Consider the following 18,454-nt stretch of genomic DNA (forward strand, 5'->3'; position numbering starts at 1 on the left):
GTATTGTGCGACGACGACAAGGTCGCCGACGCGACGCCCTCGTCCCAAGCGTAAAAGGGTGCTCCGGTTTCCCCAACGGGTGGGGTTTGCGTGCGCCTTGTCGCTTTCATTCTAGTGCTTCAACGCTGAGTGCCGAGGCCGATTGCAGAGAAACCGAGTCACCCGCGGTGCAAGGTCAAGATTAGCTACTACACTCTAGTACATTAGTAGTTGTGCTGTGCCGCGTGTTGCTGATGATAACGACCAAAACGAAGAGATGGCATTTGCCATGAAAAGGGCGAATATAAGATCTTGTTGCAATCATATCCTAGTCGACTAGATGCATGCACAGTCGACTAGATAAATGCCTCAACGTTGAGTACTAGACACCGTGAGCATCGAGTGCAGCTCGAGGTCGCGTGTACAGGTCGTCATCATTATACATGCTGACGTGCTGTGCTCCGGAGAGGAAAAGGTGTTGTTGTTCAGAGGTCGTGTGTCAAAAACGTACACTATTTCAGTATTCGTCCAAGAATTACGGATACGAAGGGGTGTCGCGGCGCATCTTGTACCGCGGTAGCATTAAATCCTGCATCCCGCGTATACTATAATCAAGTCATAGAATGGCCAACTGTATTTGCTCTTGATTGGTTGGCCGGTCGCGCCATTTGATCCGGATACGCGAGATTGGTCGCGCAGATCCAAAGAACCTCAACGTCGAGCAGAGTCATGTTGCGCCGGTCGATCACGCAGCTGGGCGCCGCGAGGGCCTCGCGCGCCTTCAGCTCGCACACGGCGCTCCTGCGCGAGTACGCGTCCGAGGGCGACTGGAAGCGCGCGCTGCAAGTCATGTCCGAGCTCGACAAGGCGGGCAAGACCGACGCACTCTCGTATGAGCTCGCGATTGAAGCATGTGGCCGCGACCGCCGCATTGACGCGATGCAGGCGCTCAAGGACACAATGGAGAAGGACAAGATTGTGCCAAGCACCGGGACCATCGACCTCTTTGTACAGCTCTACATGCACCTCAACCAGCCCGAGAAGCTCGTGGAGCTCGGGATCCAGCGTCTTCGAGCCAACGAGCCCATGAGCTTGGCCGCGTACCACTCAATGATTGACGCGTGCTGCAGCCTTCGCTCGATCCCGTACGCCGAAGAGATTCTGCAGAGCCTCGGTGAGCACGCGGCGTGGGCGACGCCGCTCGGCTGCGACGAATTCGCCGCGCTCATCCGCTGCTTTGGCATTTGCCAGCGCGCCGACTTTGCGATGCACGCGCTCTTCACGATGCAAGACCGCGGGATTGAGCCCAACGTCGAAGTCTACACGCAGCTCGTCCGCGCCCACATCTCGCTCGGTAGATATTTCGGCCCCTCTGAATCTGAATCTGAAAATACACTAGGTGGCATGAACCAGGCGCTGCACGTCTTCTCGCTTTGCAACCAACAAGGCATTGTGCTTGGTGAGAGCATCCACGCAGCGACCATCGGCGCGCTCTGCGAGAAGAAGGCGTTCTGGCTCGCGACCGAGCTCTTTGCCGACATGGAAGCCAAGAAGGTCGAGGCAAGCCACTACTGCCTCTCCAAGATGATCCTCGCCTACATTCGCACCAACAACCGCGACGGCGCGTACGAAATCTGGCGCCGCATCCAGTCGCGCGACCGCCCAGCGACAATTGCGACCTACATGGGTATCATGAGCGACTGCGTCGTTACGGGCGAGCTCGATATCCTCCTCCTCGCGTTCCACGAGCTGCAGTCGCACTACGACGTGCTGCCGCCGGCCGCTTACAGCTTTGCGATCCGCGCCCACGGCCGCAAGGGCAACACGGCCGACGCCATCGAGATGATGGAGGCGCTCATTCGCGCCAACGGGTGCCCGCAAGACGCGACCACGTACATTGCGATCTTCAACGCCCTCGCGCGCTCGTCGGGTATGTCATGCTGACATGTCACGAGTCTGCAGGCTGACACACATTTGTAGTGGACCGGTCTGTGGACCAGAACCGCCATGACATTGTCAAGTACTGGGACCTCATGATGCGGCACGTGTCCAACCTCCAGGCGCCGGCCTTTGCCAGTGCGGCCGGTGCGTTTGCGAGCTGCGGCGACGTCGACTCGCTCAAGAAGCTCATTGAACACACCAAATCGCACCTCCCGGGCTCTGAGAGCCTTCTCTACTCGGGCGCGATCTCGGGCTTTTCCAAGGCCAACGCCGACTACACGGGGTACATCCGCGATTGCATCACCGAAATGCTCGAGAACGGCATTGCGCTCAACGACGCGGCGGTGCGCGCGGCGTCGGATGCGTACGTCAAGCACGCGTGCTGGGACGACGTCGCCCACCTCATCAAGAAGATGGACCCGAAGGCGTTCAACCGCCCGGAAGGCGTGATCGGCGACGTCATTTCCAAGCTCTTAGACGCGCAAAACTGGCCCGTCGCGCGCTTCGCCATCAACTCGGCCCACGCGATGCACATTGACCCGCACATTCGGTCCAAGCCGTACCACCTCCAGGTGCTCGCCAACAACACGAACGAGTCGCCCGAGTGGCGCATCGCGTACAGCCTCGCGCTCGAGACGGTCTCGTTTGGTACGATCAATGAAGAGCACGTGTACGCCGTCTGCAACGCCATGAAAGTGCTCTTCCGCGCCGAAAAGTACAACCTCATGGTACATTTTCATTCGATTTGGATGCATTTTCGTTCATTCTCATGGTTCAGACACTCACATGGCTGTAGGCGCGGCTGTGGTATGCGCTCAAGGCCAAGAACCAGCTGCCGCTGCCGATTGACGCGTACAAGTGCATTGTGATTGCGAGCTTGGAGTCCGGGTTCGAGCACTCGGCGATCATGGCCGCCGACGAGATGCTGGCCATGTTCAGCGAGCACCACGCAGATATCGTCGACTCGACCGACGTCTCGGACGTCTTTTCCGTCATCATTTCGACCTTTGCGCAGTACAAGCACGACGAGGTCGTGCTCAAGCTCTTTGAAGCTATGGCGAGCTTCAACTTGACGCCGAATGCCTATGCGTTTGTCGCGGCGCTCAAGGCGTACTCGAACCTCGGCCGCACGGACCAGATCCCTACGCTGCTCGCGTCGTTTGAAGAGTGCATCTCTGCGAGCAAGTACAACGTCGACGAGCTGGCGGAAATTTTTTCGTCGGTGATTTCGACGGCCGCGACCGCCGGCGACGACGCGCTCATCATCGCCATGTACGAGCACATGGAGGCGTTCGATATGACGCCCAACTCGTATGCGTACAACGCGATCATCCGCGCCTACTCGCGCCGTGGCAGCCTCGACCGTGTCGCCGCGATCCAAGCCGCCATGACGCAAGACGGCAAGAAGGTCAACGACCGCGTCGTCGAGTCGCTCCTCAAGTCGTACATCCTTGCCAACGACGTGACTAACGTACTGGCGACGATGCAGCAGTTCCAGTTCACCGGCGACCGCGCGCTCCTCACGTTTCTCCAGTGCAACCAGCCGCAGCCCGTCGTCGACTTTCTCAAAGCCCAAGGCCACGCCCACCAAAAGCACGGGCATATCGTGGAGCGCGTCTCGCCGGCTATGCAAACCAGTGCGCTCAAGTGGCTCCTGAAGCGCGGAGCGACCATGGAGGCCGCGGATGCGTGCACGTTCCTCCTGCAGAACGGGTACCGCGTCACGGGCCATGTGTTCGAGACGCTCCTTGACCAGCTCAGCTACCACGGCGCATACGACCTCGGCACGGCGCTCCTCGACCTCTACAATGAGAAGCGGTCGTACGTCAAGAACACCGACTCGGTCGTCGAGTCGACCATCATCCTCTACAGCAACGGCGGCAAGTACGACCACATTCGCGACTTGCTCACGTCGCCGCGCCGCCTCTTTGATACCAACCAGTACGCACTGGGCATGGGTCTCTGCGTCGACAGCGGCGCGCACGCGCACGCGCTTGCGATTTTCGAGTCGCTCCGCCACCGGTTCGTCGAACCGAACGGCCAAGTGTTTTGCCTCGCGCTCGAGAGCTGCATGGTGCTCAACAAGCCGGACGGCGCGCGCCAGATCCTCCAGGACGTCGCCCGCAACCGGTTTGACAGCAAGCTCCAGAGCGAGCTCAACCGCCGGCTGGCGTTTAGCTTGACGCCGGAAGCGCGCACGATCGACCCGGACTTGACCGACAAGGTCGCCAAGTTTGCCTTGTTTCTCGAAGACCACGGGTTCCCGATCACAAAGACGTTTAGCGACAAGCTCCTCATGCGCCCGACGAGCACGTACCTGGACGCACCGACGCGCCGCCGCATTCTAAGCCTCGCACGCGCCAAGTCGGAGGGCGGCAAGTACAACACCACCAAGCAGTCAAAGAAGCCCACGACCGTGCGTCCGTGGTGGAAGGGCGACGCCTCGACGTGGCACAGCAAGGCCAAGTAGATACACCCACTGACTAGACTATGTATTGATTGATGACACTATTGCCCAATTTGAAATGACAATATCGCACGACGCCGGAACCGCTCTGCTACAGATGAGCTTGGTGGCAACAGCAAGTTGAAGTGGCGGTTTCTCAAGTGCTGATTGGCTGAAATGTAGGCCGTGGCTTCGATTTTTGAGATTGCAGTTTGCGGCCGAACACGAATGATGCTCCAGCGACTGACGGCGACGACGACGCGCCGGGCGGCGATGGTCCGCGGACTGGCGACCGTCGCGCCCTTTCACTTGGCCGTGCCCGTGCACAGCCTCGCGGAAGGTACTTGTGCGCCCCGTCGCACCCGATTTCATCTACTTGGATAGCGCAAGCCTTTTACGGCGGCAAGCTCGGCTTTACCGAAGGCCGGTCGTCGGCGCACTGGCAGGTACGAAGGCTCCGACATCGCATGCTGGTTCATGGCGTCGGATATAGGACTACAACATGCTCGGACATCAGCTGGTCATCCACGCCGTCGGTCCCGAGTACCGCGGGCGCGACTACCACAACCCCGTTGGTATGACGCTGTCTTTTCCGAGGTTGCTCCGTCACGAGCATCCTACGTAGACATGGACGACGTTCCCGTGCCTCACTTTGGCGTGTGCTTGACGGTCGACGAGTTCCACGCGCTCGCCAAGCGCGTTCAAGCGGCGGCCATCCCCTTCGTCGTCGAGCCGCATCTGCGCTTCGAAGGCCGTCCAGGGGAGCAATGGACCATGTTCTTCAAGGACCCGAGCAACAACAACCTCGAGTTCAAGGCCATGACCAACCCTGCCAACCTTTTCGCCAAGTACGTTGAAAAGTAGGACTCGTGGTTGTAATGAAAAGGGTATATCCATCTTATCCCAGATCTTATTCCGTTCTTGTTGTTGTGTAATACAGTGTGTCAACGTAGCGACCGGGGTACTTAGAGCGAATCAACGTCAACGGTCATCGCCTCGTCGGCGCTCGCTGTCGTATGCGCGCTCGTTGTAGTCTCGGTTCGCAGCGGTATCTTGATCTTGTGCACGGTGGCTTCGTGCTTCTCGCGCGCCGGAATCGTCTTGAAGACGTGCTGGCACGCGCGGCACGTCCGGCTCTTGTTGCGCTTGGGCTTGGGCTTGAGCGGCGGCGCGTTCGGGCCGTGCGCGGTCTTGATGTGCGCCGCGACCGCGTCTTGGGTCCGGAACCGGCGTTGGCAGCTCCCGCACGGAAGCGTCTTGGCGGTCACCGCCTTGCACGTGGGTGTGTGCTGGCGTAGGCTCTCGAGCGTCGGCCGCGTTGCGCCGCATTTGTCGCAGACAAACTGCACCGAGCGGTCGAGCGTTTGCACGACGGACGCCACGGCCTCACTCGACGTCTCGGCGAGCATCGCGTCATAGATGTGCAGTAAGACGGCCGCATCGAGCGCCGCGTACGTGAGCTGCGCGGGCTTGAGCGGGCGGAGGTTCCAGTTGGACTTTTGCTGGGATTTGGTGAGACGCCGCCCGAGGGCCATGTACGTGAGCTTTTGCAAGCTAATGAGTGCCGTGTGTCCGAGCGTGAGCCGTGCGAGGTCGGTCGCTTCGATGTAGCGGTGCACCACGAGCGCGTCGTCAAAGTCCTACAAGAGATGTTCAACGTGCAGAAATATCGCGAATAGTACCTTGAGATCGGTCTCGAAGCCTTGGCCAATCTTGGTGCATGTCGTGGACGCAAGGAGCTCGGCGAGGACCAACGTCACGTTCGCCTTGGGGAGTGCGAGCAAGTCGAGAATAAACACCGTCTCCGCTGCCGACGCTGCATCGCGCATGGCGATCTGCAACAGCGATACGGGCTGGCGAGGTGCGCCCTTCTGAAAGACCGGGCGCGTCTCCTAGAGAGGCGTGAGATGCGCGAGGTCGCGGTGATATGTACCGAATCCAAGCCCACGAGCATGGCCGTTCGCAGCTGCTCGTGGCATGTCTGTAGCTCGGCGAGATTGCGCACAAAGACGACGCGCGTGCTGGCGCCAAGCGTGAGGACAGGCACGCGATTGAGTGCGGCCTGCAGCTCGGCCTTGGATCCTGGCAGCGGCAACATCACAGTCGAGCGTTGATTGTTGGTGTGGGCGCCAACAGATGGTCGCGGCATGGATGCAGCGCTTTGTATTATATAAAAGAGTCATACGATTAGAATGATGCAGCTTGTCATTTGTATACGTATAAAGTACTGTTTAAATGGATTTTAAAATGCTCGTTTGGAAAAAGGTGCTGACAGGCCACCGATTCGCGATCTTCTGCATCCGTCCACGGTCCACATAGAACATCAACATGTAGAGTGATGACCTATTGCTACGTTATACTACTCGATGTGTATGTGCGGACTACTGCACGGGCTGCGACGTGAGGCCGAGGCTGTAGCGGTACGCAACCGCATCGTGCGTCATCGAGGCGTCGAGGAGGTAGTCGTTGTTCGAGTCGGGGCTGAGCGCAACGGTCGAGGCTTGTGACACCAGCTTTGGCGAAGACGCGGTTGTCACCACGTTGCTCGGTGCGGCGTGATTGACAGTGTGGAGGTTGACACCGACGTTGAGGAGGTATCGGTAGCTGACGGCGTCGTGCGACACCGGCGCATCCAAGAGGAAGTCGGCGCTCTCAACGACCACCGTCGGCTTTGCGCCCGAAGCAACACTCTTGGGCTGCTTGGGGGACGTCGTCTTGGCGGCGGTGACCTTTTTCTTGGGGGTCTCTGCCTTGTGCGCAACCACTGGGGCCGCCTTGGATTCAACCTTCTTGAGCTTGGTGGATCCGACCTTCTTAGGGGCAAGTGCCGGCGCCTCGACCTTTGGTGTCGGTGCCGAGATGACCGGAGCTTCTTTCGGCTTGATGGCCTCCACATGTCCCGTTGCTGTCGGCTTGGTGGGTAAGGCGGTGGTCTTGGCCTTGGCGGCATCCGCCTTCGCCACCGGTTCCTTGGGCTTTACAGCTTCGACCTTGACCACCGGCGTTGCAGTGACAAGCTTGGCAGTATCGATCTTGGCGGGCTCCTGTGCCTTGGTAGCTTCGACTTTGGTGGCAGCTGTACCCTTGGGCTTGGCCGCTTCGACTGCCACTGGCTTGGGCTTAGCAGCGTCACAGTTTTCCGTATGGCGCTTCAACGACGCGTGCGTCTTGAACTTGCGGGTGCAGTGGCCGCACGCGAGCTTCTTCTTCTCCTTGGGCGCCTTGGGTTCTGCCATTGGTTCTTGTTGCTGGTGCGTCGCACTATGGTGCTCAAGGCCGACTTTGGTCGAGAAGGCGCGGCTGCACACTGCGCACTTGTGGTCGGCGGCTTTGGGTGGGACGCAGTGGTGGCGCACAAGGCTGGCTTCGCTCCGGAAGACATGCGTGCACTTGGCGCAGTGGAGCTCGACCTTGGGCTTGGGCACGCACGTCGTTGCGTGCTGGCTGAGCGCCATCGGGGACTTGAACTTGCGCTTGCAGAGCGCGCAGGCCACCTTGGTCTTGCCACTGACGTCGTACGTCGTGCTGAGCGACGCTAGCGTGCCGTCGAGGTGCGCGACCATCGCGTCGTGGAGCCAGAGCAGCGCAAGCGCGTCGAGCGCGGCCCGGGTGCGCTGCGGCACCGAGAGCGGTCGCAGGTGCCACTCGGCGTGGGGCGCTTTGGGAAGGCGTCGGCGCAAACACACCGTCACGAGCTTCTCGAGGCTCAAGAAGACCGCCGAGTGGGTCAGCCGCTGCAAAAGCGCGTTCACCTCAACGGCGTGGCTGAGCTGTTGGAAGCAGGCGGCGGACGGGTACGCCTCGTGAAGCGCCTATACACGTAGATCGTTAATCGGTTCACAGTCCAGAGCGCCAGTGCCCACCTGCAGTGTCGGAAGAATGCTATGGCCCAGCTTGACGACATTGTGCGATGCAAAGATCTCGGCGAGTGCGTCGTCGCAGTCCATCGGGTCGAGCGCGAGGAGATCCCAGAGAAACACCTCTTCGACGCCGCTCGCATCGCGCATCGCAAGCACGACAACCGACACGGGCTCCTCCGGTTTCCGCGTCGTCATGGCCGGCTCCTACTCACGTGCATGCGTCGGTTAGCGTCTGGCTTGGTTGATGCTTACGTACCGTATGGAGGCCAATCAACGTCGCGTCGCGCAGTCGCACTTGCGCTGCCTGCAGCAACGACGCCTGGTTGACCACGGTCACGGTCTTCTTGACGTCAATCGAGAGCGCCTCCATGGTCGTCAGCATCTTCTTGCGCTGGTTCTTGGCTGCTGTCGTCTGCAGCTGCATGGCGAGCGCTGCTGCGACGAGGCGCGCGCGCTCGTCCGGAACGGCAAGGATCGGTGCCATAGTGAGTGGGATGCAAAGGGAATTTCAAAATGAGACGCTGGCACATCGGCCACGACGCCTACGTCGTGCTCTTGGCGCCAAGATCGCCTTGAACGTGTCTTTGAGCACTGCGACACAAGTACCATTTGAGGTTAAACGCGTTTTATGGGTGAAAGTACGTGGCACGTTGGACGGACATGGGACAAACAAACAAACGCCCCACAGTAGTGCTTGGAGCTGGCGTGCATGCATATACCATGCTTGATGACTAAATCATGCGTGCGATGGGACCCGAGATGCGTCCAGACGGCCCTTTCTCTCGGAAGATTTTGTGTTGGAAATGCGTGTCTGATGCCCGAGGCAAAGCAGTGTTCAGCGGCTTGCATCGTCAATAGGTCTCGACGAGAGCCTGAGGTAGGTCGCCGAGCATCTAGGAATCTCAGGCATGTGCATCCGTCTTGTTGAAGCATGTGGTAGAGGTATCGTGATTCTTTGCACTCATTTTCCGACGGCAACGACAGCTTGTACCCCGTGGATACTACTCGCTCTTGACCCGATTGCGTATATTACCTGATCCGAAATGACAAATCTCAGGCGCTTGTGGTCGCGGGAGACGGTCGGCATGGTGTCGAACCCAGCAATACCCCAGCGTTGGACAATGGGCCAGTGTAAAACCTATTTCACTCATTCGACGTATTTGGCCGACGCCACGTCCTTTTACCCATCTCAGAGTGGGTCCACGGACGCCTTCTGGCGGCTCCGTGCTTGCCCATGAAGTGGTGCCCTTTCTTTTTGCCCCAACCCTTGTCTTTACCCCTCGCAGCCCTATGGCACCGTATTGAGCACGCATATACGAGTATAATTCCTCGAGTCATAAAGTCGGGTCGAGGCCGCCAAGGGTCGATTCGATCAGCATCATGTTCTTCATCATCCCGACGCAGCGCTCCTGTGGTTGCACGACTAGGAATTGGAAGCACCAAGTAGACGAAAAGATGTGGGAAACGCGTCGGCCGCACGTCACATTCACACCAGAATGTCTTTGCAAAATGCAGCACGAACGAGCAACAAAGGCGCATGTTGTATCCTATCACACCTAGCCCCGACTAATAGTAAGGCTATAGTAACGGTCCATCACGAACGAAGAACTGTCAAGTCACCTACAGGATCGTCCTATGCTGTGGGCAAATATCTTTATCTGAGCGTATCCGCATATGTCGGTGCATGAGGGCTCAATGCTTGCACTGAACGCTTCGGAGGTATTCTACGGGGCATGATCTGTCGCTTGCGTGATCGACCTACACGAGTTGATCCGGTCCATCTCTTCGCTAACGCCGCTCGTTTCTCTTGGCGGGCGCGTCAAACGCGCAGTTTTCACAATGGCGAGCTTGCTCAGGGGCAATGGGCGTAATGCCTTCATTACCGCCACGACCTCGGATGAGGTGAGGCGGGTTACTTTGTTAGGAGTTGAGATCTAGAATGCTAGCTCTGCGACGGCTCGCAAGCAACGCCCCTTCGTGAATAGGTCGTTTCGACTTCCTTCCACGCAAAACACCCAATCTCTGGTCATATTCGTGGCCAGGTCGAGGTTTGTGACTCCTGAGTGTGGACGTCTTGCTCACGGCACATACGTACCGACCAGCACAGCTTTTCGGGCGGCGCTTGTTCGGGCGTGCGACGTACGAGTTGGCTTTGTAGAGAATGACGACTTAGAGCATCTTGCATCACAGCCGTCGCATTCTGTTACGAGTGGAGCGTTGGATCGCGAAAAGATCGTTATGGCTCCGAATGTTACTCGACACGCCAAAACGCCATGTCCTGTTTCGTCCACAGAATACTCACTGGCTACTCTGATACTACTTCAAAGTGTACGCTTAGTCCTCTATTCCTTGTGAAGCCAATCGCAGTAACGTGTAAGCTATCCTTTGCCTATATCTCGGTACCTGAAGCATTTGAACAAGCTGTCCACGGAGCGTTTTCATACAGTAAATACCAGTTATCTAGTAAGCGGTTTCCTCGCGTCGCACGTTGCTGATGGCATGCCGTTTGCTGTCCACTGTCGTTGTGACGATGCTTCGTCAAGCTCAATCGCAGCCACGTTTCTGTCGACTCGGTCGTCGAAAGCTGACGCGCGTGGGTTATAGCGTCGTGCATCGCGTTGCGTGACAGAAGAAGATCCGCGCGTTGTTGCTACTCTAGGCATGCGGATCTCGAGGTGAAATTTGAGTCGTTGATTCACATGAAGGAGAACTCGATCTGTAAACAATATATGAAACCAACGTGGATAGCACTGGACACTGGACAAGAATAATGGTGACGAGTCGTGGCCGAGAGCAGCGAGCAATATCTCGTTGCAACAATACGCGATTGAGCAAGATCAACGGTGCGTCCACGCACATCGCACAAAGGGGCCGACGTCGCTTGCGTGATCAGACGACGCAGCTCTTTGTACAAGCACATCGCTCGTTGAGACCCTTCTACGCGCTAACTGTCCAATCGCGCGGAAAGGCACGGCAGCGAACGTCGGGGCTGCCACACAAGTGACGAATTGCCGTATTCAAGTACGGCAGTTACGAACAGGACATGCCAGCGTCGTGGCCACCCCATGTGAACTCGAATGCATGTTGATTGGGCGCCGTCCACACTAACCGATACGCCGCACTCGTAATGACAGAATGACAACCGACAATGTGTGGCATGTCTGCCGTGCCGACGCCGTATCACGACCATGTTACGAGCTGCGACGACAGGCATGTACTTATCCTAGGCAATTCCACTCGTGTCCCAGCCACAAGACATCCATCCAGCAACCGCCTTTTCCGACGGGGTCTCCGACGGGGCAGAATCCGACGGCGTCTACGAACCCTCGTCTGTGAAAGAAATGAATGGCCCGTCGCCTGTCGACGGAGCTCGCTCGTTCGGCCGATCGACTTGTGTACCCATCACTTTTCAACTTTTCACAAAACCACAATGAAGTTCCTCACGATTGCCGCTGCGTTCGCCGCCACTGCGCTCGCCCACGAAGGCCACGACCACAGCGACCACGTCGACTGCAGCACGGAGCAAGCCGCGACGATCAAGACCTTCTTGAGCACGCCGCCGCCGGCCGCGTGCACCAGCGTGTGGACGGCGCAGCCGACCCTCGACCAGCTTGCCACGTATTTTGCGAAAAACCCGGCGTCGGTCGCCAAGCTCTGCGCCAACGCCGGCTGCAAGACGTACTTTACCGGCATGGCCGCGCTCCCCGACTGCATGTACATGATCCCGAGCACCTCGATCGAAGCCAACTTTAAGGACGGCGCCAAGGATGCGCTCGAAGGCTGCGGCAGCTCCAACTCGACGGCCCCCACCAATGGCACGACGATCACGACGCCGGCGCCGACCGCGGCCAAGACCACGGCCCCGACTTCTGCCCCGACGGCCAAGCCGTCGTCGGCCAACGCGCTCGCCGCCTTCTCGCTCTCGGCGGCCGTCGCCACGGTGGCCGCGGCCCTCGCGTAATCCAATCGAACGTTTAGTCGATCGGTCCTACTACTGGGTGCTGACGACCCCGTTGATGTCTCGTCTCTATTCTCAATACAGTGCATTTTAACGTGTTTCATCCACTGTTTCTGGCACGAGGCAACCGGCATACTTTGGAGCGTATTGTTCGTCGCTACACGCCGCTGCACAGCTCACCGCCGCCTCGGTGAGCTATGGCGGTCTCGCGGCTCGTCGACGCACCGGCCGAGTCACGGACAAGCTTGGACCTCCTCCTGACATGGATTCAGGCACCCAATTGAGCGAGTATTGAGAAATGCAGCTCATTTGAGATATTTACGATACATTCCATGTCACGGCGTTCTTAACCGGATGCCATGTGCGTACTTAGCCGAGGCAGTAGCCGTGAAATGGTCAGTGGCAAGTTGCAACACGATGAGCGTGCACGAGATGGCTGCTGCGCTCGCCGTGGCCAGCGGCCGCCAGCTCAGCGACGCCAGCGCCGGCCCCGATCCGAAGGAGCCGATCGAGATGATCATGCTCTACACGGTCGCGCTCGCGCTCTCGTCCAGTATGTGCTTTGTCACGTGCCTCACGGTCTTCAAGTGGGCGTCGGTCCACGCCAACGCGTGCCATGGCACATTCTTCATGTTCTTTGTGAGCAAAGGCCTCTGGTTCTTCGTACGGCTCGTGTACACCTTTAGCATGTACCTCAACGGACGTGTGCCCAATTTGCGCGTCCCGACGATCCTCTTCTCGCGCGTCGTGTCCGACTCGTGCACGATCGCGGCCTGCTCGTGGTTCATTGCGTCCGTCTACGAGCTGCAGCGATGGGTCTTTCGCCCGCGCTCGGCCATTGAGAGCCGCCGCGCCATGCGGCGCTACAACCTCACCTGCTATGGCCTCGCGCTCCTCTACCTCTTGCCGGTCGGTACCGTTAGCTACGTCGAGCTCACCGAGCACGATGAGCCACAAGAAAACGACTTGACGACGACGCTGTACTACACGGCGATGGTCATCTTTGTCATCCGCATGGTCTCGATCGTGTATCCGATGGGCGTCGCGGTCGCCCTGCACCTGCGCGGCGACGACATCAAGGACAGCATCGGCGACGCGGTCCTCGACGGCCACTCGTTTCGCAACATTCGGCTTGTCGTGACCGTCTTTTGCGTCCTCAACATCCCGTTCTTGTTTGTCGACAGCCACCTCTTCTCGCTCGACACGATGAGTTCGTCGTCGGCCGTGATTCTGCGCGCGTGCTTTCGCATGCTGCCCTACTCGAGCGGTGCAGCGACCTCGTTTGTCATGGGGTATTATCTCACGGGCTTTGACGAATTTTACAAAGTCAAGCGCGAGCCGCCGACGGTGCGCGCCCACGACTCGGCGTCCGCGTCATTTGCGTCCTTCGAGTGCCACATGACGATCCGCAACCAGCACTCGTTCTTTGTCGTGTCCGATTGAGGACACATGTATAGACTTAGTAAGAAAATGAATCTACAATTTTTGATTAAGACATAGTGTCCACACTCTTGCACGGAAAGCACGTCGATCGCGAACACTCGAAACTATACGCTAGACGTCGTACTTGGCGAGCAACTTGGTGGCGTCACGCAGTGCCTTGAACTCGAGGTTGTTGCCGCTCGGGTCCTTGAGAAACATCTTCCACTGCTCGCCATGCGTGCCTTCGTAGCGCACGTGGGGCTTGATGTGGAAGGTCACTCGCTGGGTCGTGAGGTGCTTTGCGAGCCACTGGAACTCGGGGACACTCAAGCAGACGCCGAAATGCGGCATGGGAATCTCATCATGAGCTACACATCGACTTGTAGTCGGCGCCACCGCAAATACGAGTTCGTACCCACGGGCAAGTCGAGGCACCGGTACGTCGGGCCGGCATCGTGGATCACGAGCTGGTGTCCCCACATGTTATAAATCTATTCGCATTGGATCAGCGATCAGCCGAGATGTCGGAGGGAGCCTGGTACCTGGTACTGGGTCGTCCCGTGACCTTCCTGGAGCGCCAGGATCGTGCCGTAAAAGTGCTTGGCTAAACGACATATGCGTGGGTTGGAGGTTGAGCAAATGTGAGCTATTGTACCTTCTTTCATGCTGTGGACGGGCACAGCGAGATGGAACGGCGCCATTGGTGCCGCCTGCTTCTCATCGACAGTCTCGGGTTTCGACATGGTCACTTGGCCACTGGCCAAGGACACCAACGCGCCGTTGGCCTAAAAATATACGCGGATGATGGCGCCTTGCCAACGCTCGATGCTAAACTCGTCCTGCTGCGTATGCTTGCTCCTTAGAAAATGACCGTCCCGGCGTTTCCCGAGCGACATACCCAGCTTGGACTGTATCAATCTATCGAGCTGAATCGACACAAATCAAAAGAATATATAAAATTCAGATGGATTTACGTCTCGCTGTAAGCGGTAAACATCGCTTCGGGGTGGACGTACGCCTTGAACTCGAGGTTGTTGCCACTCGGATCGCGAAAAAAGATCTTCCACTGCTCCCCGGGACGACCAGCGTACCGCACGTGGGGCTTGTGTACGATCTGGACGCCCTTGTGTGACGCGACCCGGGCACAGAGCGCGTGGAACACGGGCACGGTCAAGCACAAGCCAAAGTGGGGCATGGGCACGTCGTCGTGCTCTATTTGAGAGGACTTTGTACAGGCATGTTGGCGGGCGAAATTGCAGTACCATTGACGATCTCTAGCGCCCGGTAGGTAGGGCCCGCATCGTGGAGCACCAGTTGGTGGCCGTACATGTTGAGCATCTGCAGAGACCATTTGCTTGTGTGTCGTAAGACATAGTGTACGAGGTCATACCTGCCAGTACTTGGACGACGCGCCGTCCGTGCAGCCGAGCGCATCTTTGTAAAATGCTGTGGCTACAAAAGATGTCAAAGCGGGAGGTCGGCAGGGTGATTGTACCGAGCGGGAGATCGTGGACGGCGATCGCGAGGTGGAACGGGGGCATGTACGCGCTGGACGATGGCAACGCAGGGCTCATGGCGCGAGGTGGTAACTTCAAGAGTGCGCTGGTTCAACAGCAATCCAGCTGCCACGTTTTTAGACGCGGAAAGTTGAAGTGCGCATTGCGGAAAGGCTATGGACGCGTGCACGTGCACTTCAAGTGCTCGCACTTGAAAATGCTATCACGCGATTCGACAAGCAAAGAACGCAATTCTCCAATTTTCCGCGCGCTGATTTGCTGGTCGAGTAGCGAGAAGCAACCTGGTTCTTACGGTACACCCCGCGTTGTCCTCCGATCAGGTTGATCGACCAGTCTTGCGAAATGATAATATAATTTTGTGAAATGATCGCTCGGCCAGGAAAAATGTACTGTGGTCGCACGACAACGTCACTGTGCAATGATCAATATACGCACTTCTTACGGGCTGGACTACGACGCACATGCATCACTGTGGACCATCTATCATTCCTGAATGATTGGAGTGATAGGAGACAGCCGCGGAAGCTTTTACCAGCAATAAATCACCAGGTCGACGCTGAAATTTCCTCCTCGTTGCTGGCTTTGAACAAGCAACGTGGAGGAATTGGACTGACGAGCCAGGGGCTCGAGACGCTACAGTGGAGTTGGTTGTTCAACCACGGTATTCTACCAATACGAGCAGCCGCAATACCCGAGCTCGTTCGTGTCTGGTCATGCTATCGTAGACCGCACACTCGATACATAGATAGCTTCTCTCGCCCGTCAACGCGTTCCTAGCTATGCCACTTGGACTCGATCTTGACCTCAGCTTTCTGGAGTAAGCAGTGGTTGGCGGCTCGTGAGGCGGGTCCAAGCCATTCCGATGCAAATGGGAATGCTGGTCGCTACCGCTGTATCCCATGCTGGCGCCGGACCCTGTCGCTCACAGATAGGAGTTCGAACACGGTGGTCAACCTCCTAGACACGACGTCACATGCAATCTATACGCAAAATAGAAAAAGCCCGGCAAATCGAGTGAGCCCATGTGCTGGCTTCCCTACGACACACGCGCGAAGATTCCTTTTTGATTCACCCACACTTGACTTGGAGGAGGCGACGCACGAGCTGCAAGGAGCTGCTGTGGCGCTCACGCGTTGCGACCTCTGAACCCACGACACCATCTGCTCGTTCACAACCAGCGGCAACCGCACGTGTCCAGCCGAATCTGGGATGGAGCTCGGCCGTTCTCATATCGTTTTGTGCTATATGAGGCGTCCCTGTCGTTGCGAGACAGGCTTCTTGCCGCTCGAAAGTGTCGGTTGTTCCAGCGTCCGTTGCGATACTCGAAGGAACTACCTTTGGCGACCCAGTTTGCACCATAGTTGTCCATTGAATCTGATGCAGATTCGAATCCGGGGGCCAACGAATCTTGAATGGACCTGTAATGGATGTCGATGGTGGCAACGTCAAGTCGCTGCATGAACCTGCGCTCCATGTCATTTTCAAATTAGCGACCAACACGTCTCATCATGAAGTTCGCCGCGTGTCTTGTTGCGCTGGCGACCGCCGTCGCATCGGACGAAAGCCCGTCGTGGGTCGGCGGCCTCGGCACGATTCACTCGGTCGCCGATAGTTGCATTGAAAACGACGTGCATGTGTGTGCGTACCACGCCCGGAGCCGGCAGCTCGGCGCCAGCGCGGCCGCGTCGATCACTCTCTCGTCGACGTCGATCCCGCACCTCTCGACCCTCAACGTCACCTTCCAAGTCGAGTCGCCGACGCCGAACGACCGCATCACCGCCTACTGCGCGTCCAGCGTCAACAGCACCGTCGACAGCGACTACATGGACTTTCAGCCGACCAAGGGGGTCGCCAGCGCCACGCTCACCTTTGGGCCGCTCGTCAATATGCGGTGCGACTACCAGTTTCGGTACCAAAAAGAAACCAGCCCCAAGACGTTCGTGACGGTCGCGACCAGCCCCGTCGTGACCATGACGGCCGGCGTCACCGAGCCGCTCCAAGTGCACATTGCACTGACGGGCAAGGCCGACGAGATGCGCATCATGTGGACGTCCGGGTCCGTCGCCGCACCGCGCGTGCGCTACGGCATTGCGCGCGACAACTGCGGCGGTGGCGACCTCGACAAGTCAGCGATTGCCTCGAGCAGCTCGTATGCCGCGTCCGACATGTGCGGGGCACCGGCGTCGACGGTGTCCGCGCAGCGCTTCATTCCAGTCGGTACGCTCTACGACGCCGTTCTCACTGGCCTCGCACCCAACGCCAAGGTGGCGTACCAAGTGGGCAGCGACGTCGGCGGGTGGAGCGACGTCTTTACGTTTACCATGCCCGATATTGCGTCGCCCAAACCGTCGAGCTTCTTTGTGTTTGGCGACATGGGCACGTGGACCACCGCGACGGGCGGCCTCGGCCTCGACGGGCGGTCGCTCTCGACGGCCAAGCGGGTTGCCGACGACATGGTCAACGGACAGTACGTTGCCGCCTTGCACATTGGCGACCTCTCGTACGCCGACAGCGTCGGGTACATCTGGGAGCAGTTCATGGCACTCGTGCAGCCCATTGCCGCCAAGTTGCCGTATATGGTGAGCGTCGGCAACCACGAGTACGCGTACACGTCGTCGGTGCAAGCGGTCGATGTGTCCGGCGAGACCAAGTGCTTCTTTGCGTCGCCCGACATGGCGAAAGCGAGCTCCGGCGGCGAGTGCGGCGTGCCGACCGCGCGCCGGTACCACATGCCCAGCAACGGCAACGGCGTGTTTTGGTACAGCTTTGACCTCGGGTTGGCCCACCACGTGGTCGTGAGCAGCGAGCACGATTTCAACGCGGGCAGCCGCATGCGCAAGTGGCTGGAAGCCGACTTGGCTGCGGTGAACCGGGCCGCGACGCCGTGGGTCTTCCTCCATGTCCACCGCCCGATGTACGTGTCGATCGACACCAAGAACGACCAGGCGTACAACAAGCTGTCGCAGGCCGCGTACGAACCGGTGCTCGCCAAGTTTGGCGTCGACGCCGTCTTTACGGGCCACGTGCACAACTACGAACGGACGTGCCCGGTCCTCGGCGGCGTCTGCAAAGTCGCTGGCGACGGCAAGGCATTGGCGCCAACCCACATTATGATTGGCACGGCCGGCAAGCTCTTGGACGAAGGCGCGAATGTGCCGTCGGCGTGGAGCGTCGCCAAGAAGCACGAGTACGGCTACGGCCGCATGCACCTGCTCAACGCGTCGCACGCGCACTTTGAGTTTGTGCGCGACGTTGACGGTGTCGTCTCGGACGACGTCTGGCTCGTCTCGGACCATGCATGGGCAGCGTAATCTCTTACGACAAGAGAGAT

The 18,454-nt window shown here is 58.4% G+C and overlaps 9 protein-coding genes across 9 annotated transcripts; 5 read left to right on the top strand and 4 right to left on the bottom strand.

Moving 5' to 3' along the window:
• The first annotated feature begins 673 nt into the window (after window positions 1-673).
• SDRG_00180 (hypothetical protein) lies at window positions 674-4,507 on the top strand. Its single transcript, XM_008605646.1, has 4 exons — window positions 674-1,333; window positions 1,379-1,909; window positions 1,960-2,648; window positions 2,717-4,507. Exons 1-4 carry the CDS (start codon window positions 709-711, stop codon window positions 4,388-4,390), a joined length of 3,519 nt encoding a protein of 1,172 aa, XP_008603868.1. The 5' UTR covers window positions 674-708; the 3' UTR covers window positions 4,391-4,507.
• Window positions 4,508-4,583: 76 nt separating this feature from the next.
• Window positions 4,584-5,274, top strand: SDRG_00181 (hypothetical protein). Its single transcript, XM_008605647.1, has 4 exons — window positions 4,584-4,706; window positions 4,751-4,812; window positions 4,860-4,941; window positions 4,992-5,274. The coding sequence occupies exons 1-4, from the start codon at window positions 4,595-4,597 to the stop codon at window positions 5,228-5,230; spliced, it is 495 nt and encodes a 164-aa protein (XP_008603869.1). The 5' UTR covers window positions 4,584-4,594; the 3' UTR covers window positions 5,231-5,274.
• Window positions 5,239-6,516, bottom strand: SDRG_00182 (hypothetical protein; the record flags this gene model as incomplete). Its single annotated transcript, XM_008605648.1, has 3 exons — window positions 5,239-6,006; window positions 6,049-6,258; window positions 6,300-6,516. Coding segments are annotated over 3 exons (1,102 nt in total), but the record flags the coding sequence as incomplete, so codon positions are not given.
• Window positions 6,517-6,572: 56 nt separating this feature from the next.
• Window positions 6,573-8,797, bottom strand: SDRG_00183 (hypothetical protein). Its single transcript, XM_008605649.1, has 3 exons — window positions 8,483-8,797; window positions 8,230-8,430; window positions 6,573-8,178 (listed from the first exon to the last, which is right to left on the bottom strand). Exons 1-3 carry the CDS (start codon window positions 8,708-8,710, stop codon window positions 6,748-6,750), a joined length of 1,860 nt encoding a protein of 619 aa, XP_008603871.1. The 5' UTR covers window positions 8,711-8,797; the 3' UTR covers window positions 6,573-6,747.
• A 2,780-nt stretch (window positions 8,798-11,577) lies between these two features.
• Window positions 11,578-12,287, top strand: SDRG_00184 (hypothetical protein). The gene has a single exon (XM_008605650.1). The coding sequence runs from the start codon at window positions 11,657-11,659 to the stop codon at window positions 12,185-12,187; it is 531 nt and encodes a 176-aa protein (XP_008603872.1). The 5' UTR covers window positions 11,578-11,656; the 3' UTR covers window positions 12,188-12,287.
• A 280-nt stretch (window positions 12,288-12,567) lies between these two features.
• SDRG_00185 (hypothetical protein) lies at window positions 12,568-13,683 on the top strand. Its single transcript, XM_008605651.1, has one exon. It carries the CDS (start codon window positions 12,602-12,604, stop codon window positions 13,625-13,627), a length of 1,026 nt encoding a protein of 341 aa, XP_008603873.1. The 5' UTR covers window positions 12,568-12,601; the 3' UTR covers window positions 13,628-13,683.
• Window positions 13,644-14,463, bottom strand: SDRG_00186 (hypothetical protein). The gene is made up of 4 exons (XM_008605652.1): window positions 14,262-14,463; window positions 14,149-14,210; window positions 14,022-14,097; window positions 13,644-13,974 (listed from the first exon to the last, which is right to left on the bottom strand). Exons 1-4 carry the CDS (start codon window positions 14,347-14,349, stop codon window positions 13,739-13,741), a joined length of 462 nt encoding a protein of 153 aa, XP_008603874.1. The 5' UTR covers window positions 14,350-14,463; the 3' UTR covers window positions 13,644-13,738.
• A 74-nt stretch (window positions 14,464-14,537) lies between these two features.
• Window positions 14,538-15,248, bottom strand: SDRG_00187 (hypothetical protein). Its single transcript, XM_008605653.1, has 4 exons — window positions 15,102-15,248; window positions 14,997-15,058; window positions 14,869-14,944; window positions 14,538-14,818 (listed from the first exon to the last, which is right to left on the bottom strand). Exons 1-4 carry the CDS (start codon window positions 15,178-15,180, stop codon window positions 14,577-14,579), a joined length of 459 nt encoding a protein of 152 aa, XP_008603875.1. The 5' UTR covers window positions 15,181-15,248; the 3' UTR covers window positions 14,538-14,576.
• Window positions 15,249-16,613: 1,365 nt separating this feature from the next.
• SDRG_00188 (hypothetical protein) lies at window positions 16,614-18,454 on the top strand. Its single transcript, XM_008605654.1, has one exon. The coding sequence runs from the start codon at window positions 16,632-16,634 to the stop codon at window positions 18,432-18,434; it is 1,803 nt and encodes a 600-aa protein (XP_008603876.1). The 5' UTR covers window positions 16,614-16,631; the 3' UTR covers window positions 18,435-18,454.

This window comes from Saprolegnia diclina (assembly GCF_000281045.1).
Source record: "Saprolegnia diclina VS20 unplaced genomic scaffold supercont1.1, whole genome shotgun sequence".
NCBI classification, from domain to species: domain Eukaryota; phylum Oomycota; class Saprolegniomycetes; order Saprolegniales; family Saprolegniaceae; genus Saprolegnia; species Saprolegnia diclina.